Source organism: Pleuronectes platessa, chromosome 11 (assembly GCF_947347685.1).
Source record: "Pleuronectes platessa chromosome 11, fPlePla1.1, whole genome shotgun sequence".
NCBI lineage: Eukaryota > Metazoa > Chordata > Actinopteri > Pleuronectiformes > Pleuronectidae > Pleuronectes > Pleuronectes platessa.
The window spans coordinates 26,264,496-26,279,379 of NC_070636.1; the positions used below are offsets into that span (position 1 = coordinate 26,264,496).

Here is a 14,884-nt window from a genome sequence, read left to right on the forward strand (position 1 = left end):
TTCTGAAATAAGAGGCCTGACTGCTAGCCTGACGTTGTCAGACTCACAATTCTGATCAGAATGTGAGTCTGAGACCGCTCCATTGGGCTGTGATTAAGGGGCGTGTTTCAACTGACCAGGAAGTAAAATTCAACGAATTCAACCCAAGGGCACTTTGATGATGTGGTTGATTACGTTACCGTTGATCATATGTCAATCATCGTATAAAGCCCGCCCTGACAATCTGATTGGCCCGGTCGGGCATAATTTTTTCCCAACGGAGCGACCCCAGACCGAACCGCCAGACCTAAAATGTTGTGGGCGGGGCTAAGTTCGTCTGGCATCCAGGCTACCTGACTGCTATGTTCACAGCAAACTTGAAAAAAAGATAATATTAAGCCATGGTTTAACTGCACTATAGGCTGAGTCCAGTGGCGGCTCCTGACAAATTTCTCAGGGGGGGCAATTGTTGTGATGATGGCTAAGATCCACGGTACAATCAGATTGTTTTCTGCTTACCTCATCGAACAGCTAAATGGCAACATCAGACATCGACTGCATGTTCTATATGATTTTTTTGATACAGCTAAATCAAGTTCATAGTGAATGTTAACATGCTTTTGGCTGATGAATGAACTATCCCACTGTGGTCATCTAACGGTACATTTTCATCTACCATTTTGCCTCCTTAAATACCTCGGAAAGTTAAAAGAGACTGCTTTACAATAAATCACAATACTCTTTCTCCATCTGATAACATTTATTTTAAGTGCAGCAGTTGTGTTCTGATTTAACAAAAAAATGGATGTTAGCATAGCCTAGTAATTATAATATTTACAGTTCTCATCACACAACTTGATGACAGCATATATAAAAACTAGTGGCATAGCCTACTCATTGCAATATTTACAGTATTCCTAAAACAAGAATGATCCAAGGTGATAACATTGAAATCAAAACATTGGGTGCTATTTAACAAGAATTTACCCATAAGACACATGTACATTACAAAGCAAACAAAAAAATTGGCTAATGATATGCAATTAATACAGCTATTTCCAATTCAACATTTGAGTAGTGCAACAACACAACAACATTAAAACAACATTTCTCACTTGTATTGAAATTTTGCTCGTCTCTCTTTCAAAGCAGCAAAGTGATCAATGACCCTCTCATTAAAATCAGGCATGTTCCTGACTAGTTCCCTCTCCATGGAAAGCATGGCCAGAGCATTGAGACGATCCTGTCCCATTGAGTTTCGCAGGAATGTCTTGATTCTCTTTAAGGTCGAGAAACACCTCTCAGCTTCAGCAGTTGTCATGGGAGTGGTTATGAGGATGTTCAACAGAGCCACAGTCTCAGATAGGGTCTCGTGGAGGTTGTTCCTCTGTAGAACCTGGTAGAGTGCCAATGCACCACTGCAGCCCTTGAAATCTGGACTCTCGTAGATAAGGGACAGTTCAGTCTTGAGCTTCGCCTTATTCAGCATGGGGTATGCCTTGGCAGTGGTGTTCAGAGCCTCATCAGGGAACACATGGCAGTACTGCTCAAACAGGTCTCCTTGTAGCAGCGTTGCACTCACAAGGTGGCTTGTGAAAGAGAACCTCTCGTTTGCATGGCCCAAGATGGTGTCACAGACCTGTCAAAATAAAGAGAGTATATCACAAATTGGAAGTACACTATGAGTTAAAAACACTGCCACCATCCATCCTTGAATGTAACTGTAAATACAGAAGGGGTGATTTTTTAACACTAGGTTCCAGAGGCCTTAAAAAGGAGGTCTGCATGACTTTAGAATACAATACAGTAAGGTATGCAATGAAGTGAAGTGAGAGAAAAATAGAACAAAAAAAGAAAATAAACAAACAAAACTACAAAATCATCTACCTCCTTAGACAGCCTCTGCTTGTCTTGCTCTCCCAAGGCCCTCCTTTTTCCTGTAGTTCCTGCTGCTACTTGCTGCTGCTCTGGAGATGAGCTCTGGTCCCTGAAACAGACAGACAAGGAGAGTGTGTGTTAGTATATGAACGTATACAGTATGTCAATGCAATTACCTACAGTTCCTGTCTTAGAAAACCAGTAATAATAGTATGTTTTGTCCTGTTTTAAGATATCCTATACGAGCCATTACAGAGCCTATATTAAAAGGCAGTTAGGAAAAAGGCAAATAATATAGTTTCCCTGAATATGAAACGCTGCCATCAGGCAGAAGAATGTGTATTAAGATGCAAATCAAATCGCTTAAAATTATCATTTGTTCTGGCCTCCATTAAGCTGATGCAATAGAACGTGCAATAGAATAATGTGCAATAAATAGGGAAGTACTTAACTTTAGCACTCATACTTTAGCACCTGCACCTTATTCCCAAGTTCTAGTGCAATAGTTATAGTTAATAGTTTTTAATGAATCAATCATTCACTGTGCCCAAGACAAATTTCCCCATGGTGACAATAAAGTGTAACTTATCTTACCGTATGGCTTGAACACTGCTTGTGAAGCTCTGCAGAGCACGTTTGATGAAGACTGCATCAATGTCCTTCTTCTGCAGCTGTTGGTACATAATGTCAACGTGAGGCATGATTTGATGAAATAGATGCAGGAAAAACTTGAAGTCATCGTCCTGCAGCATCCTCAGGTAGCCAGATGCCTCCCTCACTGTGGTGCAGTCAAATGAGCCGTCTGTGCTGATGGCTTCAAAACACTCTATGAGGTCATCTAGGTTCTCATAGACTGTGTTCACGACCCTGCTGTTGAAGTTCCATCTTGTGGCCGATGCTCTTGGCAGCCTCCGTGCAACAACCTGGTCGAGGATGGTGGTGCGTTTGGGTGACCGACTAAAAAAGCTAGAAATGCCATTCAGATCCGAGAAAAAAACCCTCACTGCTGGGACCTGAGAAGTGGCTTGCTGCATGATCAAATTCAGCTGGTGTGCATAGCAATGTAAATAATGTGCATTTTTGTAATGCTCTCGCACTTTTTGCTGCACACCAGCCTTCTCTCCTCTCATCACATTGGCCCCGTCATATGCTTGCGCGATGAGTTTACCCCTCTCTTCCTCGGTGAATAGACTGTTCAGTCTCTCCATAATAGCAGTGGCAATCGAGTCAGCCGTTGAAGACGAGAGGGGGACAAACTCAAAAAAACGCTCTTGAACAGCATGGCTCCCATCAATGTATCGCAATACCATGACCATCTGAGTCTGAGTCGAGACGTCCGTTGTTTCGTCAGCTTGTATCGCAACGAAGCTGGCCGACTTCACCTCCTCCGTAATGCGTGCCCTAATGACAGCTGCCATGCAGTTGAGCAGCTCATTTTGGACGGTCTTGGATGTGCCTTTAAAGACGGTGGCCGTTTTTAAATGCTCCTCAAAAACTTCATCTAGGGATGCAATTAACTGTACCAATCCTCGAAAAATTCCGGGGTTGCTGGATCTCTCGTCTCGGCCTCGCAAGGCCAACTCGAATACACCGCAGAACTTAACACCGTCGATCAGGCGGCCCAGAATGTGGCGATTTTTTCCCACCTCATCATTGTGCCGACGCAGTGCTAGCCTGTAGCCATCGTCCAACTGTGTAGCAATGTTGACGCTCCCAAACGCTGACAGTTTTAAGCAGCTGTCAATGTGGATCCTCGATGTTTCATGCTTTTTTATTTTTTCGGACAGATGATGCATATCTTTGAAACCTGTTGTAGTCCAAGGTGTTTCCGTGGTGCAGCCATCAGGGTGGATGAGGACGCAGGGGTAGCAGAAGAGTCCGTTGGCTAGCTCGCATCCTGCTAGCCAGTTTTTCCTCTCGTACCAGCACCGCGAAAATCCCCTGGTGTACGACTTGCCTCCTTTCTTTGATATTTGTTTTATATTTAAATTTGGTCGGGGTGGTCCTAATTGTTTAACAGCCAATTTTTCCTGATTGCTTCGACGACTAAATGGTAATTCTCTAAATGAAATGATGGAGTTGCTCTGAGCTGTAATATTCGCCATGACGATCGTGAATGTGACTGCGGCGGCAGCAAAGCACCACGTGACGTTCACTGTAGTGTACGTATGATATGACGGAATCACGTTAGTGCAAGCACTCCCGGAACCCATAGAGAATGCATTGCAGGGCTTGCAGTTTGAAAAAAAAAGCTTTTACATGAAAGTCAATGAGAGCGCTGGGGGCGATTTCCAGCCAGGCTGAAATCGCCCATAGCGATTTCAGCCTGAAACACAACTGCTCAGAGGAAAACAGGCTATCTTAATTTTTTACAAAATGTATTGGTTAGCATCATTATCACTAAAAAATATATACATATGATATATTATTAAAAAAAAATATTAGGCATATTATCTTTTTTTTTTTTTTTTTTTTTTTTTTTGACTCAAGGAGGGCGGCGCCCTATCGCCCTCTATTGGCCGGCCGCCCCTGGCTGAGTCCTTGTTTACCTGAAATGTGCACTTTATAATTTTATTTTGTACCTCCCTGTTTGGCAATGTTGTTTTTTCAATAAAATAAAACATTTGCATAAAGCAAGCCTATCCACTTTTCCAGGTTGATAAGAGCATTAACACGAAAAATAAATTATGGACAAATAAATAAATGAAGGGACATTTAGAATAGATAACAATTTTTGATTAATTTTGATAAATTTTTAGTTAACTATGACATAAATGCGATTAATCGCGATTAAATATTTTAATCGTTTGACAGCACTGGCATTTACCAAATTACATGTTCAGTGACCAGAATCAGCCGCAAAAGTGTTTCTTTGCCCATAAAGAAGCAGACAGTCAGATAGTGATGTACCGTTTCCTCTGTACTAGAGATGAGCCGGATACTCGGCTGAAACGAGTATCCGGTACGGATAAAGCACTTTTGCCGAGCACGAGTATTACACGAGTAATACGAGTCAATATCTGTGCTCGGACTGAATGAAAATCCTCACACAGCGTCACAGCGCTCCTCCCCTTCACACACCGCTCTGCTCACTCACTCACAGAACAGCTCTCTGTCTCTCAGTCACTCAGGTTCACGGGTCTTTTCCGTTAACGTTTAGGGTTTCTTCAGCTTGAAGTTTGTTTTTATTTCAGTTTGTACTTACTTATTAACCAGTAGAGTTCTGTTAAACGTGGGTTCGTTCAGACGTGGTGCTGGTAGAAAGCGACTCGCGTTGCGTCTCTGCCTGTCGGAGTTTTTTTTTTGTTTTTTTTTAAACAGTTTTTTTTTTTAACTTCACGGATTGAGTGTCTGACTAGTCTCTAGCGTCTAGCTACTCTCTCTCTCTCTCTCTCTCTCTCTCTCTCTCTCCCTCTCTCTGCCGGTCGTTGGAGTTTTTTTTTTTTTTTTAAACCGTCAGTTGGCTCTAACCAGTTTTATTTTACTTCACGCACTGAGTGTCTGACACTTTCTCGGTAGTAGTGGTATAAAAAATATTACAAATTAAGCTACACACACATTATATATTATATATATTATATTATATTACATTTCACTTCATAATTGCAACAGCATGTGTTGTATTCATTGTTGCAAAACTTTTTCTGTAAATAGTTCGTTTGCTATTGTGATCAAAATCATTGATCTGAAGCTCAATGCTGATGCTGTCCTGTAATAGTTTTCTAATCAGCAATAAATATAACAATTTCTGATCAACCCCTATCAATTGCATGCTTTCAAGACAACCCGGCCTACTTCCGGGTTAAATCACACCCACTTCCGGGTTAGGCCCCGCCCACTCCGAGTACGGATACGGATACAGATAATTCATATGGTTAACAGATACAGATACAGATACAGATAATGCTGTACTCGCTCATCCCTACTCTGTACCACTATTAGATTCAACTTTATTGTCATTGCTGCCCACTCACTGTTTGTTGGCAGTTTGGTCTGCAGTTTGGTCCAGAGGCCACTCCTGGTGGTCTCTTTACCATTGAAATGGCTTACTGATGTTCATGCAGGTCTTCCTCCCTTTGTCATTTTGTTATTCTCTTTGGGTTAACTGTAGTCTGTGGTGCTTCAGGGTTTAGCATTCGGAACTCTACTTTGAAAATAGCATTTTCATTGGCTAGCAGTAGTTGTTGGGTCTGAAACAGTAGTGAAACTACCTGTTTAGCTTTTCACTGTTTGTACATTTCTGTCAATTGAATCAATTACATCAGGAGATATGTCCCACAATAAGTCATTGAATTATTAACCCTATCTCCCATACATACTGGGCAAGGCAAAGCTCATTAAATTTGCTAACCCTAACCCTCAAAAGCAAACATTTCTTCATTGAGGATGTGTTTTGAGCCTGGTCAGTCAGGTTGCCAGTGCATCTGATGAGATACCCTCTCACTTATATCCTTCCTTTCCTATCTGTGGCCTATCCTGCACTCACTCCACCCTCCTCAGCCTCCTTGCCAGCTGAACAATAATAGGGTCCCTGCCTTGGTGATTGACAGCCTACCTAATTGTATCAACTCACTCATGACAATTTGATTAAAATATTACAAAGTCTATTACAAAGTCTCACCCCCTGTTTATTCCCCCCCTTCAAATCTATTTTGATTTAAAAGAAGAGAGATTACCTCCACGAGCATGACTGAGGATGCCATTAACTTCTACTTAATCTTTATTACTCCTGCGATTTTAACAAATGTACGGCTTTCGTTTCGCTCGATTGTTTGTTTGTTATTTCTTCCATGCTGTCCACTTTTTTATCTGTTTTATCGTGTTAGAAGTTAAGGTATTGAATTCTGAACAGGTGATTCTATGGTGTCAAGAGGTTGGAACCCAACCAGGGCCGTGCAGGGACCTTTAGTGGGGCAGGTGATCAAATTTCAAAAGGGGCACATGGAATGGCAAGACACTGAATCCCAAATTGCCTGAAAACTGTGCTTGTAAGTGATGGATGATATAGAACGTGCTGTACATTGATGCACTGTATGAATGTGTGTAATATGCTGTCATGAGGGAAGGATACATCCAATGATTGCAAACCATCAAGGAAACCTCTAAATTACTTCAAAGCCTATAGTCAACAGGGCAGTCAGAACATTGATTTCAGCCCAGCTAATTGCCTGAATGAGGCAGCTGAAAGGAAAAGGAAACAATGTGTCTTGGTGTGGGTAATGAGGCAATTACTAAAGTGTTCTGAAAGGAACATCGTTTTGCTATGCTTAAGTTGCGAAGAACACAGTGAGCTAAAAGCTTTGATTGGAATACCCGTTTTGGTATCGTTTACCCAATATCTGCAAGAGTTAAGTTAACCTGTTTAAAGAAGTGTACACTGAATTTAAGTTGAAAAACAATGCTTTGCTATTGTCATTACCTGCACCCACACTACCAAAGCTCCGAGAGAAAAGCTCCTGACCTCAAGACATCACATGAAGGGATGAATGGCAAGTGGTGAGTGGTCTTCAAGACTGGAAAACCACAAAATAAATACAAACCTTTTACGAGTTACCAACTTTCACATGGTTGCCAACTAACGTGTACAAGATCACTGTTCAGTTTTACTTGCAACTTCAAGGGTTGAGTTAAAGAGTTGGGTTGATGTTGGACTGATCGTATTTTTTTGTCATTCGATATTTGATATACTGTTCTTTTCAGATATTTGTATCAATCAATCAAATTTTATTTGTATAGCCCATATTCATAAATCACAATTTGTCTCATAGGCCTTTAACAAGGTGTGACATCCTCTGTCCTTAACCCTCAACAAGAGTTAAGGCCGAATTATAGTACTGCGACTGCAACCACGGCTGGCCATGCAGCTACATCGACAGACTCGTTTTGGTTTATGGTTCCCCAAGGGTTGCACGTGTTAATTCCCCGCCAGAACACTAGGCGCAGTAAAGTGTTTTGTCGAAGACAAAACACAAAGAAGAGACGTCTTCTTCTTCGTCGACTGTATATTTACATCGCCACTGCGGCTCCTCCTAGCCTTTTTCTGGCGGACAAATCCGCGAGTCAGTGACGGGTTATACAAGTGGTCATACTGTCGGATCTCTTCTGCCAAGTGCTCTTCTATTTGGTCCATATTCGTTCTTCTAAATCGTCCGTGATTTTTGGCGGTATTATGGGGCATGAAACCGGAAGCTAGACTCCGGACGGGATGTAGTAAGCAGACCAATCACAAGCCTTGCGGGCTGCATGAGGCTCGCGTCACTTAGTCGTATAGTTACAAAAATTTGCGGACGCACGCAAGCCGCAAGAGGGGGCATGCAAGCACTCAAGGGGCGTGTTGCGTGTCTTGCGTGCTTGTGCGCCTGCCTAAAATCCTACTAGAAATCGGCCTTTAACAAACTAGTAAAATTCTTTTAACAGGGTAAAAAAACGTTGAAACCTCAGAAAGAGCCACATGTGAGGGATCCCTCTCACAGGACGGACAGAAGTGCAATAGATGCCACGTGTCAAGGAGAACATCAGCAGGATAAGGGTATTTGCAGCATTGATTAGAATAAACAGTTTGTAGCATAATGGAAGGTCAATTAATCTATGGATTATGTCAGTAATGGTTGAGTATATGAGGATCATTTTTATATCAAGCAGTCTTGTTGTAGTCGTAGTCCATGGTCAGCTGTCACCTCAATCGTGGCACTATCAGATGCCAGCACGATACAGGATCCGCCATTATTATCCCGATCAGCCAGCATGATACAGAATCCGCCAAACTGGATCCACCATTACGTTCATAATCTCTGATACGCGATCCACCATCATAATCCAGGATGTGGCCGCAGCTGCAGCTGGATCCGCGGACAATAAGGAAAAGGGACTCCGGGGAAGAAGTCAAGTCAGTAACATTTATTGATGAGATAATAATTTCTTTGATGTGATAAGGATTGAGAAGAGAAAAGGGAAGCTGGGAAGAGATGCTCTGTGTGTCATGTGTCCCCTGACATTCTAGACCTATAGCCACATAACTAAGAGCAGGTCAGAGACCAGCCTGGACCAGCTCTAACTACTGGTCAGAGGTTTTGTTCTTATTTTCTATACAATTTTAAACTGTAATGCTATAAAAAAAAAAAAAAACACGACCATGATTTTCTCTTAAAATGGGCAATATGTCGGGCTTTATAGCCTCATCATCTGACCAGCTACTAAGCACAAGGAAGTACAGTGTTGTGTGTAAGGTATAGCCTAATCTGTACAAATTATTTAACTCTCACTCACAAATTCTAACAACCCCAATTTCAAATGAAAAAAACACCGCAACCTTGTGTTTTGTGTAATGTCACTTCTTGTGGAGGCTGCACTTGTTGGTTCAGTCATCTGTCCAATATGTCTGCTCATCTTTAACATGCCCGTGAATATGTGGCAAGTTGTACCATTTTGCTGAAACCCTTGATGTCCACTCCCTACATGCACATAGAATACATGCACAGACATATACATATCAACATACATAAAGAATGAATAGACACACAGATATTTTTACCTTCACTTGCCCCTTCCCATACTTTTGAATACACTGAATACATTTTTTTTCATAGGCAGGGTGCCTATGAAAAAAAATGTATTCAGTGTAATATGATATTTGAAAGCATAAGAGGGAAAGAGGGGGTGGGGGGTCAGCTCCGTTACTCACTTTAAAATATTGCCATGTATCATTCACCTAATTTGAATTGTATCTCCCCTTTTTTTGAACCCCTGCCAATTCATTTTGTACATTAAAAATTGGTCGGGGTTGATAAGATTCTATTTTCACGGTTGGCAATGCAGAACTGGCGAAAGAATACAATTACAAACCCCAGAGTAAACTCTCCGAATGTCAACTTGATGTAAATGATCAGAAGATGGGGCGCCACAAAGGAACAAGTTTCAACTTCAGCAGCCCGCACCACCATCGCCACCAGACTGCCTTTGTATACGTGTGTGTCTGTCTACAGCCCTCCGTCTGCACTGACGGCATCTCAGCAAAAAAGCCACACACAATCGGTAAACCATGAATTAAACCCGCTGCTATAGCTATAAATCGGGCCATGCATGGGGATAAATTAGACCGTGAACTGGTATAAGTGCCGCAGTTTAACGGGAATATTACCCAGCGAACCACCGACCAGGGCATAAAGTGTGGGCTGGTTGATAGAGTTAAGAAAGGGAAATATAATTTACAGTTAGATGAATCCACAGATGTCTCAAACTCTGCCCAGCTGCTTGTTTTCGTCAGATTCAGTTTTGACGTAAAACCTAATGAGGACATGCTCCCCGCTGGAGGGAACGTGCACAGGTGAGGACATTACCTCATCTGTTCAAACTTGACAACAAACTGAAAGAAGAGGAACTATCTTGGGAGAATTGTATTGGTGTGTGTACGGACCGGGCTGGAGCGATGCTGGGGGGAAAAATAGGACTGAAAGTGATAGTCATGTAAAGTTTGTGATGGAAATTCATATTGAGATATGAAATAATGAAATTTTCGGACTGAAGTTGCTTTTGAGTCTTTATAATAGTCTTTTTAAAGCTCTGCAGAGTTTATACAACAAGCATGGATTCTCAAAATGGAACAGGCCGCAAGTTCCAAAATGTTTTGTCTGCTGTTCTTTATGCATACAGACACGCTGAGACAAACACGGACATCACCTGCACACTTGTTTATACTTGTATGTACACTCAGCCCTGCTGTTTATACAGGGAGATTTCCTGTATTATTTTTATATTCGTAAATATTACATAATATCATGGCTGTAAGGCTGTTTTTCTTTTATGTTGTATTTATGCCATAGGCCTAATAGTGCGTGTGTGTGACTGTGTGAAACATTATATACCACCTCCAGGGTCGTGGGGGTCGCCGGTCTCTGGCACCGTTATTTTGCAGGCTGAAAAGTTTGGGAACCCCTGGCCTAGAGGCTCTGTGCAATGCGCCTGAAATGACACAAACATCTGTCTGAACAAAACGTGAGCTGAAAATATACGCAATAAAACCAGATACACAAATACACACAACTAAATTAAATACACAGACACACTGTAAATACACACAACACAACTTGATACACAAATGCACTGCACAAACAACGCAACCAGATACACAAGCACACTTCAAATACACACAACACAACCAAATAGACAAACCCACTGCAAAGACACACAACAAAATCAAACAAACAACACACTGCAAATACACACGATAAAACCAAATACACAAATACACTGCTAGCACACACAGCACAACTAGATACACAAATGTGCAGCACACACAACGCAACCAGATACACAAGCACATTGCATATACACACAACACAACCAAATAGACAAACCCACTGCAAAGAGACACAACAAAATCGAACATACAAACACGCTACACTACACATGATAAAACCAAATACACAAACACACTGCAAACACACACAACAAAACCAAACACACTTCAAATACACACGATAAAACAAATGACACAAACACACTTCAAATCCACACATAAACTCTCATTTCAATCCTGTAGTCTCTTTGAAACTAAGGTCATATGATCAACCAAGATCATACAGGAAACCAATGATGACAGTGCTTTTTCAATTATGGCACCTTATGTCTGTAAAAGCTCATCTTATTCTATTTTATTTGTAACAATCTGTCAATGTATGCGCTTAGTGTTGTTTGACATACAGTCTCTGCTGTCATGCTCCAAAATGTATTATCTACAAGAGGTGTTTCACTGGTTTCTGATTTGAATTTCTTTTCTCTTTATTTTTCTTTTGTTTGTTGTAAATGTTATTATTTTCAATCACATATTCCCTTAGAGTCACAGTAGCTTGTTTTCTGGTGGTTTGGGTCTTTCTGTGGGTGTCTTTCCCCTCACCAGCGTCTGGCTGGTGGCGTGGCATGGCCAGCGGGAATTTTAAATCACTGACACGCAAACACGGGGTGAAAATATGTGTACGTTTCCCCTGCAGCGTGGAGAGCATCGGGCTCGCTGTGTGGGAGAAGGTCGGTCACAGCTGCGTGGTGTCGGCCGCGCGGATGAACAGCGCCGTGGTCGTGTTCCTGGACCAGGTGGAGAAGGTGAACTCCGTGGTCGAGACAGGTATCACCGTGAACGGTTGTTTTGTACAGGTACTGCCTTTGTCCCAACCCGCTACCAAGGTGGTCCTGTCCAATGTCCCTCCGTTCATCACCGATGAGTTCCTCAGCTGAGAGCTGTCCAGGCACGGGAAGGTAGCGTCCTCTATACGAACGCTGTTGTCTGGATGTAAGTTTCCATTACTGAAACACGTAGTGTCTCACCGCAGACAGCTGTACATGATACTTAACAACCGGAACGAGGAGCTCAACCTCAGCTTCAATGTGAAAGTAGATGATTACGACTACGTGAAGTGCTTCAGGTGCGGAGAGGAGGGACACACGGTTAGATCCTGTCCGAAGCGGAGTGACCCGGCTCCGCCTGGTCCTTATGCGGCTGCGAGCGCTGGGGCAGGGCCCCCGCTGCTCCCCCGGTACCAGAGCGACGGGAACCCGCTGCCGGCGGATCGGTCGCCACGGGGCTGGCCGTCTTGTCTGATTGGCCGATAGCTGCTCGACGGGCTTCTACGCCCACGTCTCCGCGGAGAAGCGAGGCTGTGACCAAGCCAACACGTGGGACGAGTTCAGTTAATACACCGGGTGTTGGGGGGGATGTGAGGGTGGAGGATGTAGTGGTGGAGGATGTTGTGGGTGAGGTAGAGGAAAGGGAGGTGGGAGATAAAGGGGAAGAAGAGGGTGGTGTAGGTAGTAAACAGGTGGAGGAGAAGACAGGTGTAGAAAAGAGCGTTGAGCAGAATAGAGGGGACAGTGGAAGAAAAGGAGGAGAGGCAGGTGAGGACAGGGTGGAGTGGAGTGAACAGGTGGAGGAGGAGGAGATGGAGGATTAAAAGCAAAAAAAACAGTAAAACGCAGGAGATCAACCAGGACAGTTTTAAATGAAGTAAAGATAGTAAAGTACAAGTGAAAGTGAGTGAAAGTGAGTGTGTGTCTGATAGCAGCGACGTTCCGCTTTTTAACAGCAGTCAAAAAAAAAAAATGCTTACAGTAGATGAATTTAAATCGTTTTTACATCACACAAAAAATCAGCACGGTCTTTCAAACTTTAAGACCACTTCCCAGATCTCTGTCTTTTTATTCCCTAGGCCAGACTCCACGTGAGCCAGAGGGAAGAGTCTGGCCTTACAGACCAGGACATTTTTAGACTAAAAAAACTGGTGCTCAAAGCATGAAGACAATTGAGCATTGATGGAAAGGACAGCAATGTGTGTGTTAATTAATTTATTGTTTTCTAACATTTTAAACAACATGAATGTTTTTAAAATTGGGGTTTTAAACGTGAACGATGCAAGAGATCAAAAGAAAATAACTTGTATTATGAAACCATGAAAATGGGGGAAATTGATGTCATGTTTTACAAGAAACGCACAGTGATTTTAATAATGAGTCTGACTGGAGGAGGGAGTCAAAACACTTCTCTGAGTGCAGGAGTGGGCTTCCTCTTCTCCACGGCTTTTAAACCAAACTCGCTGGAGGTCAAACAGGTGATCCAGGGGAGGCTTCTTTTAGCCAAAGCTCAGTTCGACCATTTTACTGCTGTTTTTATTAACATCTATAGGCTCCAATCACCGGTGCAGAGAGGAAGCAGTTTTGACTGAAAATCAGTGAGGTTCTTAATGATTTAGCCATGGAGGATTTTTTATTCTTGGGTGGGGATTTTAACTGCACTGAAGATGCGATTTTAGACCGCAATCACGCAGAGCCTCATTGTTTTAGTGATCATTACCTGCTTTTATCTCATGTTTTTGTCAGAAATGTTTTACTGAAGAGCGCATATTGGCATTTTAATTCTGTTTTAACATTCGATAAGAATTTTAAAGATGTCCTTACATATTTTTGGGGCATTTTTAGACAGAGGAAGGCCGATTTTAGCAGTCTTAGGCAGTGGTGGGACCATGGCAAGACACAAATCCGCCTATTGTGTCAACAGCACACCCTCAATGTCACATGAGACGCCACCCGATCTATGAAAGATCTAGAGACCGACATGTGGAACTAGAACATTTAAGTGAGTCCACCGGAAATCAAGGTTATATTGAAAGCCTCAAAGAAAAAAAATGGCTTTAGCCAACCTGCTTGAAAGTAAAGTACAGGGCGCGTCGATCAGGTCCCGTTTTCAGAACATTAATGAAATGGATGCTCCAACCAGCTACTTCTTCAGTCAGTCTGAGTGCTCGTTTCAGGGTGTCTAGGGGTGTCAGGCAGGGCTGTGCTCTGTCGGGGATGCTCTACGCACTCTCCTTGGAACCTCTCCTCCGCAGAATACGGTCTAGCATTCAAGGTGTGATTTATCCTGGTTTTAGTGGCAACATGATTTTATCGGCTTATGCCGATGATCTTATTGTTTTTATTAAATACCAGACAGACGTGGATATTTTAGCCAAAATATTAAAAGATTTTAGCATGGCATTGGCAGCGAGGGTCAACTGAAAAAAAAGCGGAGCCCTCGCGGTCGGGGACTGGCCTGGCGGTCTCCCAGTCTCCCCCAAAACCTACAATGGAAGAGGGAGGGAATAAAATACCTCGGGTGTTTTCAGGAAACAACGATATACGTAAGAAGAACTGGGAGAACGTCACAGAAAAAATTGAAAACAGACTTTTAAAATGGAAATGTCTGCTCCCAAAAATGTCTCTTAGAGGGAGGGTACTGGTCTTAAATAACCTTGTGGCATCCAAACTGTGGCACCGTCTAATGTGTGTCGAACCCCCCCCCAGGTTTGCTTGCCACAATACAAAAAAAAATGGTGAATGTTTTCTGGGGAGGTCTACACTGGGTGCCACAGGGGATGCTGTTTTTAGCCAGGGAGGAGGGGGGGCAGGGCCTTGTCCACCTGGCCAGCCGGAATGCCACTTTGAGACTCCAATTTATTCAAAAAGCATCCACCAGACCGGACTGAGCAACAGACCCCCTACTGTG

At 42.8% G+C, this 14,884-nt stretch overlaps 1 protein-coding gene across 1 annotated transcript; it reads right to left on the reverse strand.

The window, feature by feature from the left end:
* Positions 1 to 947: 947 nt before the first annotated feature.
* Positions 948 to 3,962, reverse strand: LOC128450382 (zinc finger MYM-type protein 1-like). The gene is made up of 3 exons (XM_053433792.1): positions 2,452 to 3,962; positions 1,867 to 1,966; positions 948 to 1,618 (listed from the first exon to the last, which is right to left on the reverse strand). Exons 1-3 carry the CDS (start codon positions 3,960 to 3,962, stop codon positions 1,091 to 1,093), a joined length of 2,139 nt encoding a protein of 712 aa, XP_053289767.1. The 3' UTR covers positions 948 to 1,090.
* Between the last annotated feature and the right edge of the window lie 10,922 nt (positions 3,963 to 14,884).

Coding starts and splice junctions, on each gene's coding strand:
- LOC128450382 (XM_053433792.1), bottom strand. CDS start 3,962: ATGGCGAATATTACAGCTCAGAGCAACTCCATCATTTCATTTAGAGAA. Junction 1,967..2,451: donor AGCAGTGTTCAAGCCATACG/GTAAGATAAGTT, acceptor TGTCTGTTTCAG/GGACCAGAGCTCATCTCCAG. Junction 1,619..1,866: donor AGCAGAGGCTGTCTAAGGAG/GTAGATGATTTT, acceptor TTATTTTGACAG/GTCTGTGACACCATCTTGGG.